General features: G+C 34.6%; 1 protein-coding gene across 1 annotated transcript in view; it reads left to right on the top strand.

Moving 5' to 3' along the window:
• Nucleotides 1-6153: 6153 nt before the first annotated feature.
• The window catches only part of LOC143903781 (uncharacterized), a 65930-nt gene continuing 49234 nt past the window's right edge, over nucleotides 6154-22849 (top strand). The window contains exon 1 of the mRNA XM_077417698.1: nucleotides 6154-6416. Within this exon, the coding sequence (XP_077273824.1) occupies nucleotides 6374-6416 (43 nt within the window). The 5' untranslated portion in view covers nucleotides 6154-6373. The remainder of the gene's footprint in view (nucleotides 6417-22849) is intronic.

The raw sequence follows: 22849 nt of genomic DNA, 5'->3' as shown, positions 1-22849 counted from the left end.
GCAGAGAGGATTTAGAAATGCTGAATACGGAAATACAAGCCGTAAACATTGTATTATAAACCATCTAAAAAAACGTTTTTTTTTAAGGAAAAAATATTAAATTTGGACAAAAAACAACACATTATAATAACTTATAATACACTTGTAATACTCAACTTATAATACACTTAGAAATTTGGAAAAGATATAATATTAGGAAGCGCAGCAAGAATAAAAATTTTATCACAAGCAATTAACTAATTGATACATATGTATATTAAAAATAATTTTATTTTTTTACTCTGGAAACAAGTAAATGGCGTGTGGTAAATGTTCTGATAAACGAATAAATTTTAAGACAGTTTGCTTGAACGACTCTGAAGGAAATGGACGATGGTGGTCGTAAGAACATCGGAAATCCATGTTCTCTCGGTTAATAGTTAATTGCAATTCCTGCTTGGCTCATGTAGAAGTAGAAATTAATGCGAAAGCAGTGGCGTAACGAGCAAGTCGATGAAGCTGAACGCGTGCGAGTTAAAGCACCGCCGGATTCATAAAAGTCCGACCTGTATATTTTTTTTTGCCTTTTTTCTCTCGTCGTTGAGAACGTGCTGGGCGTTTCGAGACAAGGCTTTTTTGCGCAAACTCGTTTTACCTCGTAGTTTGAACTTTCCTCGTGTTGAAATTACGATAGACGACTTTTGACCGTGTTCTCACTTCGTATATTGGCATGTACGACATTTCGGAATATATGAATTCCAGGTGTATATACTTTTGCAAAACAGACATGTATTTTTAACGAAAATTACTGGTACTAAACGTGACCAAACATGAAGATTTTTATGAAAATATTTTTTAATCTTATATATATATATATATATATATATATATATATATATATATATATTTAATTCTTTATTATTTAATATTGTTTTATTTACATCATTTTGTTATTTTACTCGTAAAACTGTAAATCGAAGAAAGAACAAGTAGAAACTTGCACATTGTTTCCTCGTAGTTTTTAATTGTGCAAGTAGAAACTTGCACATTGCTTCCTCATAGTTCCTAAGTGTGCAAGTTTTTATTTTATTCGAGGTATAATTATCGGTATTTATTTGTTTTAGCTTCCTCATAGAGGAAGCTTTGTTAGCAAAGGTTCTGATTTCACACTTAACTCTTTTGGGGACTGCGTAAATAATTATATACATTCACTAAAAAATACTAAAAATACTTGTCCACTTAAAAACTAAAACAATACTTTATCGATAAAAAAAATCAGCCCGATATTATAAATATTTGAGATAGCGATTTATTTTTAATTCTATTATATTTTCCAGTCTTTTCTACCCCTATTTCATATATAATTGGTTAAAATTTGGTTGATCAGATCAAGTTTTATAAAGCTTCTATGTATGTACAAATTCTTCGAAATTTCAAATGTGTGTAATACGAGATCTGATCAATCAAATTTTAATGAATTATATATGAAATATAGGGGTAGAAAAAACTGGAAAACATAATAAAATTAAAAATAAATCGCTATCTCAAATATTGAGAAAGCGGCAGCGTAAAACACATTTTTCAAAAAAAGGAAAATCTGCATAAAATCTATACCGGTAGACCGATTTCAATAAAATTTGAGGAGGACATACTTTCTATAATACTCTATTTGTGTGCAAAAATTCAAACTGGTATCTAAAAAATTGTAGAAGTAGATGCGTGTACAAAAATCCGTACACACACACACACACACACACATACATACATACTTCCGGACATTTTTTACTAATATGATTTTTCGACATTTTAGAACATTCTAAACCTATTTCCATCAAAATCTCGAAAAAAAAATTTTTCACCATTACAAAGCTTCCTCTATGAGGAAGCAAAAAGGAAAGTGTTTTATTTAAAGTGTGTTATTATTTTTATAATTATTAAAGTATAATGGCTTTATTTTTTGAAAATACAATAAGTATACGTGTTCAATACTAGAACATAAATTGCTCTCAGCAAAATTAATGCCAACAGAGTTTTCTATCTAACAATAAGTTAAAGTATTTTCCACGAAGCTTGCAAATATGTTAGAACTATAAAAAATAATATTTTTTTCCTAAATCGATGCGGGGAATCATTACACTGAAAGTTGAACAACAAGATGTTTCGATATAACGATCACTTTAATTAATTAAGTACCAATTTTGAAGTTGATTGTTTTGGATGTAATGATCACCTCAATCACCTCAATTAATTTTACGTTTTATTAATTTTAGAATCGAATACTTTTCCACACAACCCTGAAATATAGTATCATTTTGTTTATCCGCGTTCGTTATCGGTAATTTTAATTCCAGGTGATTTTGCGAAAATCCGATTGCTAAATTAAATCGCGGCAATTAGCTAATTGCGTAGAGCGTCGTCGAGTCACCGAGGGTACGCGAGTACACTTCGCGAATATCGAAAAATATCGTTTCCGCAGAAACTTGCTATTATGGCTTTATAAGTGAATCTCTCTTGTAATACATTCATTTTGTATATAAAGATGATTAAATAGTTTGAAAGTAATAATATATTTTTTCACAAATTTACAGTCAAATTTCTCTTATAGAAAATTTATAGGTGCAATATGGAAAACTGAGTTTCGTGACATAATATGTGTACTTTGATAAAAAATCTTTCGTGAATTAGCAAACTTTCAAGTAAAAAATAATTTAAATAATAAATTTGATTAATTATTTAATTCTATTTCGCAATCTATTGAATCTATTTAAAAATATAGAAGAATTTTCTTAAAACTGTGTTTTATATATTATAAATATAGCAGAGTTAAAATAAATTATTTATTAAAAATAAATTAAAATAATTTTGAAGACTGTTTTTAAAAAATTGCAAGTAATAAGATTTATTAATGATCTAATTCTTCAATTGACACATAAAAAATGTTTTACAATTTGAATTTTTTATTAATGAGAGATAATGAATATCACGCGCATGAAAAGCAAGATATAAATGACATGACGAGACTTGATCGTGTTATATCATTCCGACTTGCTAAACGAATGAGTGCGACGCGCGAGACCCACGTTTCAGCCGTGCAATATTCAAATTTCTCTTGACGAGGGTTTTAATGAAATCCACTAGAACCCGTGCACATGATCCTTCCCCTCGGCTCGGTGGAATAATCGTCGGCTTAACGCGCGCTCACAGCCGACTTTGCCTTCGGACATGGATGTTAGTTCTTCTCCATGCTGTCGCTCGCGAATTTTAATCGAGAATCGTAGCAGCTCGAACGCGTACCAGAAGTTACGAATAGAAGGGAACGGGAAGAAGAGGGCTTTAACTTTGCTCCGAAACTGGATTTCCTCGAGAAACTCGGACTCATTTTCTAGCTATTCGTCGAAAAGTCGCTGCGGGAGTTGCTTATTTTAAAAGCGTCGACAGAACGAGACGTTTCAACGATTATGAGAGGAGAAATCTTGTTCTTATTACAGACATTTTATGAAAGCGCGCTTCGCCGTTCAGTATATTATATAATATCGTGTTTCGAAAGTAAAGATGGTGTAAAAATACATTTAAATGCATGAAGGTTAACAGATTTTAAATTTATCTCATGTAAATTTGTCTTTTTTGTAATCGCTAATTATCATAGCGTAATATAAATATTTCACGCAGACAACTGATATTGACTTATTAAGTAAATTTATATTGTAATTATGTATATAGTTATGATTATCATAAACCAAGTATTTATCATATTATTTCGTCGTTATATTATTTAGTATTTTCTTATTTACAAATATAATGTTAATATTTTGTGTTTTAATCAGTAAAAAAAGTTCGAGTTAAGGTAGAATATAAATAAAACAGATATACTTTTCTCCATTGAGCAATGCAAAATTGCCTTACCGTTATTCAATATTAATCTAGAGCGACGTAAAACTTTGATGAAAAGCGCATTACGCAGAAAGCCTCGCGTGGTAAGCCCAGGCAAGCTCAAACTCGAGCGCCTGTTTCTAACTACATAGATCGGCTTCGCTGAGAGGTGTGACATCTGTGCTTCGCGTGCCCTCCCTTTACTAAGTTAATTATACTTCCAAATTGCACTTTATGCCTATTTACAAACACTTTGCCAAGTTTCGTACGTCCAATCCGCGGTAATGCGCCATGTATACATATAATTGTGACAAGAAAGCCAGCTTGGATAAGATACATATATTAGTTGATATCATTATACATTATATATGTTAAATATGACTTTCTAAATTAGATTTTTATTAACGCAATTGTTTAAAAAACGTTTATAAATACGATACGTCTATAAAAAGAATTTTAAATAATATATCCTATCTTTAGAATTGCAATTCTTTTATGAACTTTTTAAAAAATCAGAAAGCAGCATCAAGACTTCAGAATTTTATCTAATATATATATATATATGTATATATTATTTTTTATTTATATCTATCTTTTGCATGCACATTCATTTATGCATTTAAATTTTATATTTATCCGTTATTATTACCGTAGTATATATTTAACAAGTTTATTTTCTAAAAGTAGATTCTTTTTCTTTGTTCTGACTAAGAAATTAAGTCGCATTATTGCAAATAATATTAGAACCTTGTCATTGCACGCTTACGATTTCGCGTGTTCGAATTTGGGAAATGCGCTTTTACAGTTAAGCTGTGTTCGAACTGCTTAACCCGGGCCGCCTCTTTTCTGTTCCAGTGCGACCTTTCGAGCTTGAACTTTCCGACAATTAACAAAGTCTCGTAAGCTAATCGAGTTTTCCCGACAATTATCCGCTGCCCCACCCAACAATTACTCCTATATCCGTCTCTCTCTCTCTTTTTCTTTTTTTTCTTTTGCATCGTGCTCCCTGTTGACTTTGTATATTTTCCGATCGACCTCAAAGTCCATCCTAAAGTAAATGGATCCGTGAATACCCGAAGGATGGTAGCCTAAGCTAACCTGGCCGAGGCTAACTTCTTCACCGCAAGGTTAGATAAGAGAGATCGGGGTTGAAGTTGCGACCACTGTCTGGGCTGTTCAATTTCTGCTCTTTTTCTTCTTGCCTTTCTATTTACGATCGTAAAGACGATTGTGCGACTCTTGCCGAATCCTCTAGCGGAAGCATATAGTAGGGCGACAGCCGAGAACAATTCTCAAGTCCTGAGCGCTCAGTAGATCGTATTGGCGATAAGACATTTCCGATAGCCGGTATACATATATATACTACAAAGTCGAGGAATCGTCCTGAAAAAAGAGACCGAAGAATAGTAGAATCTCTGATAGAATTGTTATAATAAAAGCCCGTGAGTTAAGCCGGCCAGCTTTTGAATAACGGTACAAGAGAACGAAATGGAAATGGCGAAATAAATTCATTTGGCATATTTACAATTTAACCGTATGCCTGGTTAATGTTAAATTATTTCAGAATTTATAAAACTTTTTGTTTGCAGTAAATTTCACAGAGTTTTTAACTTTAATTTAATTCCAAAGTTAGCATTTTTAATTCGAATTTGATTACACAAAACTGGAGCACTAACGAATGATACCCGCGCGAATAATTTCTCGCTCAATTTAGCTGTAGCGTATACCTACCTATTATTTAAGAATTCGTAGTATTTGCATACTTTAATTCTTTCAATATCAACATTTCTGCAGTAATAAGAAAACTTATTGACTCTCTCTCTCTTTATAATGAATTGTTTTAGTATGTAAGTAATTCAGGAATTTTTTAAATCGGAGCAAACAAGACTCAGCAAAAAAGACATTCTATAATTATAATAGAGAATAATTATGGCTTGTTTTTATCACGATTACTTGAACAATTAATTTTAAATATTGTATTATACATTCAAATGATATATACTATATAACATAAATATGATATAATTAGAATATTGATAAAAATCAAATAATGAACTTGCTATTTCCGGTACGAAAGTTTAGTTCTTAAAATCATTTTATTTTCGTTAATAGACCACAAAAATGATTACGCAGGAAGATATAATGATTAGCAGTGTCAGCATCTTCGGTTCGGAACACGCACGTAGTGACTACGTCGACCGTGATCGCGGCATGGTGGAGGGAGAGAGGGAAAGCGACGTAACGCGTGCAAGTCCGCCGCGGGGGAGAAGTAGTAAATTCCGTGAGAATGTGCGACGTACACACGCGCGTGTGTTGTGCGCCGCGAAATACGAGGCCAGAGTCACGGAGCACTTTGAGTCGGCACGCTCGCGAGCGAGGACCGTCCTCCGTCATTCATTTCTCGCGGTCTCGGTCGGTGTGAACGTGGCTCGTGGCTCACGATCGATTGGGTATATTGGGTCAATATCTCGACGACGACGACGACGACGACGCAGTGTTTGATTGCCGGAAAAAGCGAGTTAGCATGCCGTTCTTCAAAAAACTCCGCAGATTTTCCCGCCATAAAAGTGAGTCACCTTGATTTTTAAATCGATTAACATAAAATAAACGAAGACGAACTTCTCGACTGTTATTTTTTATGTATAAATTGCTATATATTAGTCTGAAATTATATAATTATATACCTCATGTAATCTATTATATTATTTTTCTTTATGATTTTCTTCGCTCGGACGCGAGGTTAAAGTTCAGTTTTTGTACTTATCATTCACGCGATATTCCGATAGAATTTAAATTATTATAATCTTTAACATATAAATCCTTATTATTTTCTGCAATTTTATAATTTGGGTTTTTAGTGCAATTTTAAATTTATTATTGTAATACCTCATATGAATTTATTTTCATTCAATCAATAAAAAATTCTGGTCTAAAGTTCGTTTTTATTCGTCGCTCAACGTTCTCGATACAACGCGCGGCGCTATTTCCTCTCGGCTGTCGTCTCGCTATAAGTAGCACATCTCTTCGACTAAAGTCGTTCGTAATCGAATTCCGTCCCGAGACGAGAGAGGAGATATTCTCGAAGCGCTACTGCTCGACGGCGCGCTTCCTTTAAGGAAGAGGCGCGCGCGCCTCGATTCGAGGACCATCGCCTTCGTCTTAATGCAGTTTCGAACTGATCGGGACATGCCGTTTCCTCGAAAGACAGCGAATCAGCATTCGCGGTATAATTCGCGCGCGACAACGCGCTCAGCTGCTGAAACAGTTCCGAGTGACGCGATTCCCCCGCTGATTGTGTCGTGAACGGATCGTCGTAAATCGGCGTAACGGTATTATCGAAGACCCGCATTGATTTGGGACACAGTTTGAAATGTAACCAAATCGATTACATGAACGAATTGATTGAGTAGCGGAATGATTATGATTATTAAGAATAATCATCTGCAGATTAGTAATTGTGATTGATGCGCATTGTGGCTAATTAGAACTCGGAAATAATGTGCAAATTTCAATCATTGATTAATATATGACACAAGATGATTTTTTCATTTGATCAACTAACGTGATATAACGTAAGATGATACTTTACTAAGATGACGCTTTGTTAAAATAATGCTTCGTTAAGATGACAATAATACCTATTTTATTTAAAATGACGCTAATAGTTCTTTTTAATAAAACACTTATCCAGAAATTATTCGCAAGTCAAACATTATCAAATAACAGTTCTTTGCGTGAAATGTTACTTCATCATTCAAGAAAAATCGAATGAGAATATTAGATAAAATTTCAATATATCTTGAACGTTTTATTTCGTTAAAACAAAGAAATTTCTAGATTTTCAATTACAAGTCTTTACTCTGGTATATCGGTAAATGTTTTCAGGAAAACCAGAAGATAAGTTTTGCAAATGCAGTACTGAAAAGTTAAAAAGTTGCCTCGTGCAATTAATTCCTATATTATTGCCTTGACACGTTACGGCCGTAATTTTTATGCAAATGTATAAATCGCACGCAATTTTTGTCCCGATTTTTACCGCGAGATTGCATCGTCCTGCCTTACTATGGAACGAGCGAAGCATATATCGAATGCAATGAAATATTGAAGTCGCGTATACGCTCGTTTGTTAAAGGTATACGAGTACGACGTATACATTGTGCGTTGTCGTGCATTCTATTTTATGACGACAACGCCATGTTTACAGTTGTCAAGCGATTCGCGTACATACATCGATCCTCACCGCGTCGCGTTTTTGCGTTTCGAATAAATATCGACCAATATTTATTGCGGTGTATTTGAATTCATCAAAATACACGCTTTGCTGCGATATGACGCTCGGAAAATAATAACGCGAACATGAATTGCGCAATTATGATGGCGAAATCTAAATATTCTCGGGATTATTGATTGTTTGGGGGAAACTTGATTTTAATTAAAACAATATCAAGAGACACGGTAGGGTCTCACGCCAAGTATACATATGTCTCTCCTTGATAATAACTTTATCATTTTAATGGCTTCTAAACTCAGATATTTTTACAACTAACTTGGAGAGAATTGTGATAAAAGAAATCGCGATTAAGAATTCTAATTCATCACTGTTCAAAGATAAATTCAACAAGAAAACATCAGAATAAAGAAAAATTTAGTATGTATAATATAGTACAAGCGCATCTTTCTTTTTAAATAAATCTTATTATACATTGCTACGGAGAAGTTCAATAATTCGCGCTACAAAGAGTTACTCACGCGTACAAGATCAACGAGATCAACGAGATCAACTGGAAACAACGTATCAGTGTTATCTCAATGGGAATTTTTAATCAACTTCAATTTTTTTCTTTATTGTATCCAATACACACTGCGGCATCTTAATTATACACCTGTATCATGCACGCGTGCGCGCGCGCGCGCGCGATTTCCTTTCACTCGTAACCGTTAGATGTCTGTGGATTTTTTAATAACTTTTTTTGCTAAAAGCCTTTTTGCCTTATGCTTTACGATGATAATTTGGCGGCACGCAGCTTCCTTATGCAGTGTCTTTACACCGTATAATTTTCGTCTCTCCGCAGAGGCTTTACGTAATAAAGTTACGTGCAGTTTTCACTTTTCGCCAATCGTGAGATCTGTCAGAAATCGGTCGATGCCATAAGCCGTAATTCGTCGATCGTAATTTCGCTCGCTCGAATTCGCGGTAGCAAGAATCGTTTACAAATTCGTAGTATTCATAAATATTGCATCATTATTTCAATATTTTTTTTAAAGAAAATATCGTTGATTTCGACTTTACTGACTATTACTGTAAAAATTTCTCGGAAAATTTATAAATGCTAGAACAAATATTTCTTCTAGAAAACCGGATATATACGTTTTCTAGATATTTATTGGTCTATCTCTTTGCGTATTTTGTGTCTCTTGACCGGAAATTTATATAAAAATTTATTAGAAAATTGTTTATTGTCAAGTTATTAATTTAATGTTAAATTTAATTATTATTTATTAAATTATGATTATGATTATGATAGTTCTTATTAATGTACAAATATGAAATGTATGTGTGATAAGTTGATAACGCAGCTTTCGGAGATACCAGAGTAAACTTTTAGAAATATAGAGGAAAGAATACGAAAAATATATATGTATACGTAAATATTTTGCTAAAAATTTACCAGTTTAACTGTACTCCTTATATATCAGGAAAAATCTATTCACTTCTCAATCATTTAATATAGGTACATATACTTCAAAATTTTCTCCCTTTTTCAGTTTTTCAAACTACATGAGTTTTGTCCTGGTTGTAGGATATACGCTTCCATTTTTCCGGCGACACAATGTCGACGATGCGCCATAGTGCATATACTCGGTGCACCAGTCGACAAATTTACAGTTTGCGCATATGCTCGCATGTGCTTGCGAGTTTACATCATCTGGCGTCGTCGTTTATTCAAATACGCACGCGAGCGTGCGCGTGTCCATCATTTTCGGTGACGGAATTTCTGTCCTTTTCGGCGAGCCGCGCCGTTAGAGGATCGCTTGTGTCGCGTGTCTGATGTGTCACCTGACGGAAATTCATTTCCCATCTCGAAACGCGTCGCCGTTAACCTTTATGGTCTCGAAGCAGTAGCAAAGTAATAGCACTCGCAAGAAGTAGATTAATCAATGTAGCGCGCGTCTTTGTGCAGCTGCACGAGAGTCGATGTTATATTATATTATAAAAAGCTTTCGAAAATGTTACGAGTAAAGTGAAAGGAGAACGGTTAATATACTCTCAAAAATTGATTTTATGCCAATTTTTATCATAAACATCAATAATACGTAACGTATATTGTATATCTATCGATAGGATAAATTGAAAGTAAATAATAAACGCGAGTTGCGTTTGTGCTTGATTAAACTTGATGGTTAAATAAAGGTGCGGTAAATAAAAGATGCGTTGAAGTTATCAATTGATGGAAGCTCCATATTAATTGTGTTTTATAGGAATAATGAATAAATTGAATATTATTATGAAAGAACAATAGCGGTCTGTGTTAACAATAGAATGGAAGAAATAAAGTAACGATATATATAGAGCCGTTTTTGTGAAAGTGGCGCAAAACCGATTTTAACATACTGAATTTCAATGAAAATTGAATAAAAATTCGGATAAGAATATATATAAATAAATATTGTGTATTTAGTCTAAGTATTTTAATGTTTTATTTCGGATTACCAAGGGATTATTCCAAAGGGATTTATTCCAAATTATTATAGATTGAACTTATTTCCAATATTTATATATATAAATTATGGAAAATTTGAATTTATTTTAGAAATTCCGGATTATATATAGACGATTTGAAATTATTTTCACGATTATTCACAACCTAAATAACAATCTGAGATTATCGATTAGTTTGCAATTTACGTTCCTTTTTCACTGAAATCTTCTTAAAGCCTGAGGCCTTAAACTTCTTCGTCTTGAAAATAGCATCGCGTATAGCAGTTGAAATCCGACGATGAAATCCAGAGTCACGTTCGTGGAAAAGTTCAGCGCAGACAGCTTAGGGGTTGTAAATGTTTAGGGGTGCAGACCGTCGTGGCTGAAAATTTCAAATCCCTTATCGTACATTTTGCTCGATTTCTCGGGCAGGAGCCGAGAGCTTTCTTCGGTTTCTCGCCGCGAAGAAGGATTTACCGTCGAGATTGAGATTTCATGCACATCGCGGTATCATTAACCTTAATCCATTTATTCTTCGCCGTTAGGATGTACGGAAGTACACTACAATTTATTGTGCATTCTATTGTTCAAATGTAATCTTTTCAAAGTAGATTTTTACGGCAAATGTCTTACTTTTCTAGATAATTGCTTTCTTTTTAGTGATTTTGCTGATTGTACTGTAGAACTTAATTAATAATTAAATATTTAATTTTCTTATAAAGTTCAATGCAAGATATAATATTAACTAATCAACTATTGCATTAAATTGCTATAGACTTGCTTTCTTTCCTTGCAAGATAATAATTTTTTTAAATAATTTGTTTACTTAAAAGGTTTTTCTATTATTTAAAATTTAAAATGTGTACCATAATGAAATAAATTCGTAGATCTCTGGTTTAAAAAAAAGAGCAGTATAAAAAGACTAACATATTGCTTAAAAGAATTCTAGATTAATAATAACGCTTAAAAAAGTTTCTCCGGATATTTAATTTTCTTTCTAAATCGCGTTAATTTTTCCGGATGCGCAGAATTGATTTTTCACATTCTACTAGAGAGTGAAGGTAACAGCGCGCGCGCGCGCGAGAGAGAGAGAGAGAGAGAGAGAGAGAGAGAGAGAGAGAGAGAGAGAGAGAGAAAGAGAGTGCGTTCGCAACAGGCATTTCTTCGTCGAGGCGAGAAAGATTAATACTCTCTTTGCGCTCTCCAGATAACGGCGGAACTAAGTTTATTCGTTCGCGCGTTTCGCGTACGTTTCAGACGCGGAGACGATTTTATTTTATTTTAACGATAAATAATGGTGCACTTCATATTAATTGCCGTTGTGAAATTGTGCAATTTATATCCGCCGCTTGCGTGTTTATTGCAATATTTACCATACCAGATCATACCATCTTCAGTGTACCTATACAATATATTTTATTGCGTTTTGAGCGACATTAAATCTGGCAGCGATATGCACCGTTGCATATTAGATAACGCCACAAGAATATATGCGTTGTACACGTGGTCTTGGATTAAAAATTAGGATGGCATAATCAATAATTGTGTGATAGCGGGTGATTAACGGTACCCTTCATTTGCGTTATATCCTGTAAGTTACGTTGCAATCTCATATTTTATTGATATATTATTAATTTGTTTTACATATATGTATATATATTATATATAATTTTTATTAATAGAGATATTATCGAACAAAATAGATATTAAAATAGATATTATTGAATTAAGGATTAAACATATTTTAAAATTGTACGATATAAATTACATCCGAGAGTTTATTTTTCAAGGTTTTATGAAAGATTTAAAAAATGATTTTTTGAATTAAATTAATTAATAGGTAATTAAATATATAATGCATAATTTTATTATATATATTCAAATTATTTAAATTACGTGTGAAACGTAATTTGTTTAAATTTAGTTTTGCACAAAAGATTCATGTGTCGTGATTGTTTCGAATACACATTTATATGCAAATCTCACAATTAACTTGACATGAACGATAACACAATTTATCGCTATCGCGAAATTATGCAATTTACATGCCTATATATGCCAATAATGCATGCGCGATGAGATTCGCAATTGATCTTTGTTCGACTTAGGAGCAGTGAATTCTCGGAGGCCTCGGGATTCGCCGACATAGCCGCTCGAATCGCGCAGTGTCAAGTTCAGTGTGCGCAGTTTCGTATTACAAAACCAATCGTCGAGTTTCGACAGATTTGCGTCGCGTAATATTTACGTTCTTATCGTGCTGAATTGCGAAAGTCTTCCGCGATATACGCGTCTGTACAGTGGCGGGTCGCAAGACTGACCTAGACGAATTAGCACAGACGATTATAATCGCTACGCATCGCAATGTTACTTTATCAATATTTAGTTTAATCCGTCGCTACGAAATTGCGCTAGTCATCGGATAGTCAGTTAAATCTCCTTCAACATCGTTTTAGCTCGTACAAAGTACATACGTCATCAACAAAAAAATTAGTATAAGAGAATGTTCAAAAACATCCTAATATGCATTTTTATGAAAAAAGAATTAAATTTCAGAAACGATTTAATAGAAGGTTGTTGATGTTTCGGATATATATATATATATATATATATATATATATATATCCGAAAATATATTATATATTTTTTTATATATTAAATATATATATAAATATATATCCGTAAGAAATTATTAATTAAATAAATAATGGTTTATCTGATCTTTCCTCGTATTTGAAAAATATTCATAAATTGCAAGATTGTTTGTAATATTTTAATTTAAATAATGACTGCCGAGGGCGAGATTTTACGTCATTCGTTAGCTCGTGGATAAAGGCCCGACATGTATAACGACCGACTAATAAAACGAGTGTAATCATACGAGAGCTCCGGTAATTTTCGTTAATGCGCGAGATTGGCGATTATTCAGCACACGCAACTCATCTATCCATATCAATTTTGCCAGCGACGCGATGTATCAAAGAGAATAAGTGGAGGGGAAATTAGTACGTTTGACAAACTCATTGGATTGGAGATACATTCGGATAGCCACAAGGATGCGGAATATCGTCGCTGGGATTCGTGTCGCGTCGGCGAACTTAATTTAACGTTAGCACGTCTGGAAGGCGCACAAACACGTGGTCTTCGAACTGCAGAAAAGAAATTGGATCGGCATTTCTTCAAGGTATGGGCCAGAAAATGAAAGAAGGGGGAATAGAAAGAGAAAAGTGAGAGAGAAAAGTCGAGATACGACTGAATTATAGCAGCATGAATAAAGCTCTAAAGGACTGAAGGATGATTCTTTCTTAGCAAACATTTAATTTATATAAAAATCTATGAGGAGATTTATACAAAAAATTATAAAGAGAGACAAAGTTAGAGGATTATGCTGAATTAAAGTGTAAAATTACCGTATAAAATTGAAGTATAAATAAATATGTTGAATAGTATTATTTTAAATAACTTTTGGACAGAATACAAGAAAACCAATCTTATTTACTTAATTTTTTATATATACCCCCTTTTATATAGGTAATATTACAGATCATTACACGATTTGTATCTTGCCGTGTGACGGACTCGTGTACAATAAAATTGAAAGAAAGATGACTGTTTTAATTGGCACACAAAAAACAATTATTAAAAGAAGACATAATAAACTTTATGTATTTAACTAGTTCTAAAACCCTATTCAACTATTTAATCAACGAGACAGATTATCGACAATTATAAAGCTCTCTACTTAACTCGCAGAGATTTACGATTCGTATGCTCTGCATCAGAGAGAGAGAGAGAGAAAGAGAGAGATCAACAGGAAACGTTGGCGTCGGACTACGAGGCTTCGAAAAACTCACTAATACCACTTGTTACCTATATTTCTAAACCATGTTTTTCTACCACGTTTCTAAACGCGCCCAATATAAGTTTTATTTGATAAACTCGAACGAAATATAAAAACAACAAGTAAAAGAATAAGACATATAAACTTGTACATATGTCACATTTCTCAATAGAATAAATAAGAGAATAGACAATTTTTGTGGCGATCGTGGCGCAGAGAGATCTGCGTTGCTCTAATGAAAGAGTTGAAGATCTGAATTTAAATCCAACCAAAAACCGTCGATTTTTATTCGATCGTCACCTCTCGGAAAGCAATGGTAAACTACTGAGAGTATCTTGCCCATGAAATCTCTCCTTTATAAGAGCCATTCGAAATCAGAGTTAAACTATAGGTCCCACACTGCAAATCCAAGTGTGTTATTTTTACACGTATATAAACGTCTAAAAAATGACACATTAGACTGAAGCTCTTTTTACATGTTTTATTATGTGTTAAATCACGTCACATAACACGTTTCATTAAATTAAAAGTTAATACGTTTAATCATGTTAATTGACGTGATTTAAAACGGCAAGAAATGTGTAAGAAGAGCTTCAGCTAAAATAACACACTTGGATTTGCAGTGTATCCTATATATCTGATGTACAAATGCAGAGAGGTCGTATATAACGCTTAGAATCGAGTAGGCAACACGAAGAAAAAGGAGACAGTTTTAGTATTTGAGCTTTTATTTAATTAGTAAAAATTACATATATCAAGATAATTAAAATACTTAAAATTAATAATTTCTGTAGAACTTATGTCACTTTCCTCTACTCGTCTATCTCTCAGATATTGCAGGATTATAATATATGCTTTTATTTCCCGTTATTATTCTGAATTATATTTTTGACTGAATATCGGGCATACAGTCGAGCCCGAATTTGAAAAGGGGTTACCTCCGAACTTTACATATCAAAGTTTATCTTTTAATCATGACATACCGAAATTCTACCGTGTCTTTCGCACATATTTTTCATGCGGCATTACTTTGCCTCTTTGTTCTAGTTTTTCGCGAATTGTCCGACGTTTCAGTCGACGATGTATTTTCTACTCGTTGATCCGTTTTTGCGAGCGAAAAAGGAAATGAGAATTATATGAATCGATTGTGAATCGCGCGCCGAGCTTTTGTGCTTCTCCGCCGCGCGAGAGATCAAGCGCCGGCCGGATTACTACATTCGCCGTTTTCGTTTTTTCCCCGCATCTGTCGTAATTCCATTATTCCAGAATTGCTACAATCCGCGACCGGAATGTATAATTTTTCGTTCGCGCACTATGGAAAATTCTCGGACTTTTCCCGCGTTATATTATTCTCTCGCGAATACTGTCCGCGATATTCACGAATAACAACCGCTCGCCGCGGGTCCTCGTTCTCAATAGTAGTGTGGAGAACGAGCGTTTGCACGTGGTAAATTATATTTATTGTATATCCACAGAGTGTATATATTTCCGTAGCATATTTACTTTCATATATTATACTCTTTGAATTTTCATCAAACAGTTTTTATCACAAGTTAAACAGTTATAAAAACCGAGTGATGCGGTACATTGCTTCAAAATGTCATATGAAAGTGAAGTATTATTTAATATTGGTCTATACATTCATCAAAATAAAGTTGACTGCGCGAAAGGCTTGAAGAGAAAATAACGCTACCGCGCGCGCGACGCGTCGGGCATGCGCCATTTGTTTGTTAACGTTGAAATACCGTGCTGAAAGTTTTTGCGAGCATAAATCCATGTTAGTTTTTACTTTCGTCAGTTTTGTGTACACTGTACATGGATGCATAAACGGTATCCGAGACTTAAATAGTCGGCGAAGGAGTGACGAATGCGAATGCTTTTAATGCGGACTTTGATCGATATGACTTCTTGTCGATTTTCATGGAGAACGGATAAGCATGAGTTGACCTCGTTCCGGGCTACGTTTTCCGATAGGAAAATAAAGAAACTTTCTCGCTGCGATTTCGTGTCTAGAATTATAAAGAGCGCCTCTTTGACTGTCGCCGAACTCTCTGTTATAAACGGCTTTTACGATAATGACGCGACGATATCGTGAAAAAATATTTTAATGCGTTACGTTCTCTTCTATCGATAATATATATTACATAATAAAAAATATATACATTGACATATACATATAATGGTAATAATTAACAATGATACTATATATAATGCGGTAATATATGTTATATGTATATAGTCAATATTGGTCAAGGATTTCGATTTTAATTCTAAACTATCTGAAAGAATGTAGATAAGAATAATTTCCAACAAGATGATTCATTTTCCGTTACATCACTTTCTCGTTTACACGATATAAACTTACATTGCGGTTCACGAGTCGATGTTACATCTTGACGGTCGATTCTATATTAGTTTTTCTCTCGCGACTTTTCCGACGATCCTGCCGCAACATGGGACTTTCCCTTCGTCGTAGTCACAGGATAATCATTTTTTCCGACCAACGGTATGAACAGCAGGACAGTGATGACGAGAGCGGGAGTCGTGGGTGTCCCCCGAGAAATTACTTGATTTCCTCGAGAGAACTCGCGCAAGAGTTCGCTCTTTCCAGCCATTTTTTCTTGCATTTGATCCTTCTCGCTTGCCGTTTTTTCTCCTTCCTCTCCTTCTCTTTCTCTCACCTTTTCTAAGTGGAAAAAGCGTTCTCCAGCCCTCCGCTGCCGCGAGATTTACGGCTCTTGCGTGGCTCTTCGAGAATACGGGCATCACCGCATTCGCCTTGCGAAAACAAAGGTGGCAGGGACGCACGCAAAAATTTGGGAACATCGGGCGAAATCATAATATTACATGTGCAAAGTCACAATCTCAAAATGTTTAAAAAACAAGGAGTAAATTAAAAACTGTATTGTTTGAAAGGATATATAATAATCCTGAAATCTGATAATCGGAATGATATCCTGAAATCGAAAATAATTTGGTCAGTTTCTAAATCTTTTTTAGATCCTATGAATATTATTTTTATTTTCCAAATGTCTCGAAATGTATTTTTTCTTGTTTTTCTACTAAATCTCATGCAGGACGATTAGAACTTTAATCTGTACTAATTTCTTAATCGCAACGTAATAATTACTCCATAAAGTTTTGTTCGAAGTTTATGTCTTCGTCACATTCCGTTTGCGAAATGTCAAGGTGTACATTTGCCAAATAATATATAGGGAGAGTCCGGATATATCCTTGTATGCGCCCCTGAAAGGCAGACCTGTTCGCTTCAGCGTCGTATCTTTTCTTCAGCGTGCTCGCGTCTACGTCCTAACGAAGAAGAATGGGATACACGCTTTTCTGTTTCCGATCGCGAATGGCAGAAGCATCGCGCCATATCCCTTTCAAATAGTAAAAAGACAATAATATATTTCCAAAAAAACTCATTTATTTACGAAGAACAATTAGATATTAGCTTTTCGTACGGTACAAATTAAAAAAAAAAAAAATAAGAATTTGTTTTGTTTAGCTATTTATACTAGTTCTTTTTATTATTAGTTTTCTTAACACAGTACGAATAAAATTCTATGTTATCAAGAATATAAGAAAATCATAATAATTTATTGTTAAACAATTTACAATGTAATTCCATCAGAGATGTACATTTTTTTTATCATTTTTGCTAACACACGATTTAATTATTTTAGAAGAAAGACAAAGTTAGAGATATTTAAGCTGTCACATAAGCGAAGACTTCAATTTGCAACGTATAAACTTAACAGCATGACCATTCAACCGCACTGATTAACGAAGCGTGGGGAAAGTTAAATGATCTGCGAGATCTCGAAATCGAGGAGAAAGAGAGAAAGTGAGAAAGACGATCTCAATCGCCTGTACACTTCCTTCCGCCGCGCCGCGCCGGCCGTAAGGAAATGCTGACCGAAGGCCCGATTGTTGCATCAGCCAGCATCAGCATGCATTCCCGTTGGGCCCAATTATCCCTCCTCCACCCGCGACCACTCTTTTCGTTTCTCCTCCTCGTGACTGTAATCGGCCTTCCTCTCAAACTCGACGATGACGACGACGACGACTCGTTATACTTACACACTTCCAACCCTGAATTCTTTCGCGTGTCTGGCCTTTCCATCGCGAGAACCCGCGCCAGACTTGCATCAGCCGATCTCGGACATGCATCTGGACTCGTCTTTCTCATGTGCATGCAAGTGCACGCGGTCACCTGCAGCCGGCTAACGGTCGCGAAATTTTTCTTATTTTCTCGGCGGATCTCTCGCTCTCTCTTTCTTTCTCCCTTTCTTGTTCGAGATCAATTTTTCTTCGCTGAGCATCTCCGGTTTTACATATACATATATGTACATATACTTGAACGACACGCGAATCCGCTCTGTATATCTTGGTATTTGGCAACGACCCGATGTCAGTTTGTAAAGTTCACTCAGGAGAATGATAAGAAAAATTCAGAGATAATAGTAAAAAAAGACAAATTGCAAAAAAATATAGGAAGAAAATATTATTTTATTTCTTTGTCAATTACACTAATGCCATGTTTTTATGAATTTTATAATTAATATCATTATAATGAGTTTTTAATCAATGATCATGAGAAAGAAGCAATTGTGAGTCATAATATTAGCAATTTTTGATAAACGATTCTCTAACGCTATCGTTACACAACTCAACTGAATTTGTTTTATTCAAATTATTTTGTAGATTTAATTATTCTTGTAGTTGTCCGAAGCATTTCTGTCTGAAGATTATCTGCAATTTGCTGTTGTCGCTTTTGCGGCGGTGCCATTTAACTCTCCATGCAAAATAACAAGCTGAGATTGGAAAAAGCGCGCGTATTAGTACGTACATTAATCTACGAAATTCAGGTTCCCAACGTGTGAACGCGAACGGCTGCGATTTCCTTGATGTCAGTTGTGTCGACTACTCGCCGACTACTCGTAGCAAGTATACTAATAGTATATAGCAAGTGCTATCTCGACGAAAGGTAGAGACGTCACGCATATCTCGCTCCTGTTCTCGTTTGCGAACGAAATTCCTCTAATTGCGACGTTGATGGGAATACCGAGCAAGCTGGGCGATGTTTTTCCATTAAATGGGATTATGAAGGAAACGACAACAATCTGTCGTTTAGTAAAAGCTGCGCGAGCGTGATGTAAGAAGAAGACATTCAAGCCTGGATTTCCAATTCCAATGTTAAGTTATTTATTATGGTTTAACGGGAGGTGTCAACGGGAGCAGTCAACATTTTATACTGCACGTTTAAATATAGGATTTGATAATGAAATAATCAATATATATTAATGATTATGAGAAATGGTGGTTGGGATAAGAAAAACTAAAAAGTCGAAGTTATACAACAGAGAAGATAAAGTTCTACGATTATACCAAAAGCATAACATAGATTTTTGTGCGTGAAGCATAATCTATAGTCGCTGTAGCGTTATTGTAAAATTCAACATTACCGCAAATTAACTTTTATCGCAAGGCAACCGATGGCCGAGTAGTTTTCCTTGATTGAAAGTTCTAAAAACTCAAAGAAAATGTCAAAGAGTCTTTTTCCCAGAAGCGTGGAAATCTTTTGAAGAGTCGCCGACTAGCTTCACTAGGATCAAAGCCAGTCGAAATCATCGGACAGGTCCAGAGAAGAAAGAAAAAGCTTTCGAAATATGGAGAGGAAAGGCAGACGGCAGGTGAAGGCAAGGAAGATGCGGGAAAGTGGCGCCGAAGAAGGAAAGGTTCTCGTAAAACGAGAAATATGATCGTCGATCGGGTTGGAAAAGGAGAGGCGCCTCTGCAGCAGCGGTATTGTCTGACAAGCAAGAGAGAAAGAAAATGAGAGAAAGAGAATAAAAGGAGACAATGAAAGACGCTGAGAGGACCCGTCACGACGAACGTGAATCCTTCTCCTTCTCGGTCTTCCCGCAGATCTTACAATTAGAGACGAGCAACTTAGCGCGAATATATATTATCTACGTTTGCATATATTCTCTCGAATATTTATTATTCTGGTGCACTTTCTTTTGTTCGATAATAAAATGATGAAATAATTATTTACCATTTTTTATGAAAGAAGATATGATAGACTACACATAAGAACTTGTTATTTTAACTCGAATTAATTATCTCAAAGAATGGGCTTTGTAACGGGAGATTGAAATGGAAGATTTTGATGTCTCTTTCCTAAGAAAATTTAGTTTTTCCTTTTTTTAACGCGATCAAAATAAAACGAGTTTAAAGGAATATATTATTATACTTCTTTAAAAATAATAAATTTTATTACATCTCTCTATTACATTTTATAACATCTCTAATATTGTCTAGTAATTTCTAAACGCTAAATAAGACTAAATTATTTTATTATTTATACATTTTTTTATTGTTATCTTGTTTTATACAAATTGTTTTTGATTATTTTTTATTGTTACTTTATCGTTATTAATTTAGTATTTGAAAATTTGTAATTCTAAATGTAGAATATCTACCAATATATTTGGTCGATAGCAGCTTGAACCAAATAGTCGGTCTCCTGTTTCAAGGTGTCTGCCTTTGAAGGTACGCGAAGTTCACACATAAGTACAAAACGAGAACATGCTGCTCGCGTGTGCGAGGCTGATGCAAGCCCTCTCGAGACTTTCGTCTCGCGTTTCTCGTTCTCCTTCTATTACGTGAAGTCTTCACTTAGCTGCCGACACTTTCTTAGGTTACGATCCGCGTTACCATTGCATACAAGGGTCAAAGTTCTTTACCTTCAGTGACCTAGGACGTGCGACATTGTCAGTTTTTTATCATTCAATAGTTTGATGCGTTACATTTTCTTAAAGTAAAATGTAAAAAAAGAAAAGATATAGAAAATTGTTACAAAGAGATTAAAAGATTAAATGTTATCTTAATTGGATAGAAAATAAATGTCAATCGGTTTGATAAAGCATTAAAGAGCAGTTGTGGAAATTTTTATATGAGCGAAGAGATACCTGAGATCAATAGTTTATATATATAAATTTATCAAAAGAGATGTTGCACATTCTTAAGAGCTGAAAGATATTTAATAGCACAATGGAAATATTTTACATTAAAAATTTTGTTTTATTGAGAGATATGATTCTTTAAATATTTGAATTAAGTCTATTATTTGAGTTTAATTATTATTTGAGAATTAAGTCTATTAAGTCTATCTAATATTTGAATAATTTTTTAAATATTAATAATATTTAAATTAAGAAATCACTGGAACTTTAGAAATCTTTAAATTTTCTTTTATCAAATATATATTCTTGTAATTCTCTAAATATTCCATGTTTCAACCAATATGCGTAATTACTAATGACTATTGCGGTTACGCCGCGAACACAACGTATTTATATGTTCCATGGAATCGTACAGTTTACAATAATCACGAAATAGCTCAAATATCCAACGCGATAATAGTGAAATTCTGAAGCACTCATCCAGCATGATAGCAAACCGACATGCTCCTCTTACATTGCCTTAACGAAGCCGGGGTATCGTACAGCAACGATGGAGCTTACTGCATTTCACGCATTTATTAAAAAAGAATAGAATTAGAGGAAGCCAGTATGATTTCGATGTAATAGAAATAGATGCTACTATATATAGTCAGGATACAATTTTCTCAACTTTACCAAATGTTCGAACTCCGCTCTTCTAAGGTATTTAACGTTAAAAATTTTAAGACAGTGAAGAAAGAGGGTAATTTTTGTTGCGAAAAAAAAATTAATTACATTAATTAAATTAAAATTTCTTAAAGAATCCGTAGATGATGATGTCATGAAGTTGGGAACGTCGTGAAAAATTTATCCTCTAGGCGAAATTTGTCGGTATCTACGTACTGTGTATACTTCTCGAGAAGAAGAGAAAAATGGCAAAGTCGATGGCAAAGATCGTGTCGTAAGGTCGTACAGTCTCCGATGAAGCTCGGAATAGCTGGCATAGTTCGCATACGCGGCGATACCCAAGAGTCCGAGTTATTCAGAGGATGACGATAACGCGTCATCTCCCTTTGCCGGATTTTCCCGCCTTCACTCCCCCAATCTAGATTACTTCGACGAGTAGAGAATTGGATTTCATCTCACCTGTAGGAGTCGCGGAAGAGGATCCATTTCTTCGCTCGCGCGCGCTCGTCAAAGGCGAGGAATCGAATGGAATTCATTTGCGATAGCCTGTGAATCCGTTTCGCGGCCAATACTTACTCGTCAGGTTTTCAGTCGCACGACTTTCGCTTAGTGGAAGGAACGAAAATCGGACTAAACGGGTTAAACGGTAATAAAAGTATGATTGTAATCGTACATGATACTGTACGAGTGTACGTGATTGTCCTCGAACATTTAACAAATTCTCGAGAAATACTCTACTTCGCTAAACTCTCATTTGCATAACATTTAGATGCGATTTAAACAAGTACAATTCTACATCTTTCATTTATCATTTACACGTTACAA

This window comes from Temnothorax americanus, unplaced genomic scaffold, assembly GCF_048541705.1.
Source record: "Temnothorax americanus isolate GAGA-0224 unplaced genomic scaffold, ASM4854170v1 Scaffold5, whole genome shotgun sequence".
Lineage (NCBI taxonomy): Eukaryota > Metazoa > Arthropoda > Insecta > Hymenoptera > Formicidae > Temnothorax > Temnothorax americanus.
This window is presented reverse-complemented; position numbering and strand designations above follow the sequence as displayed.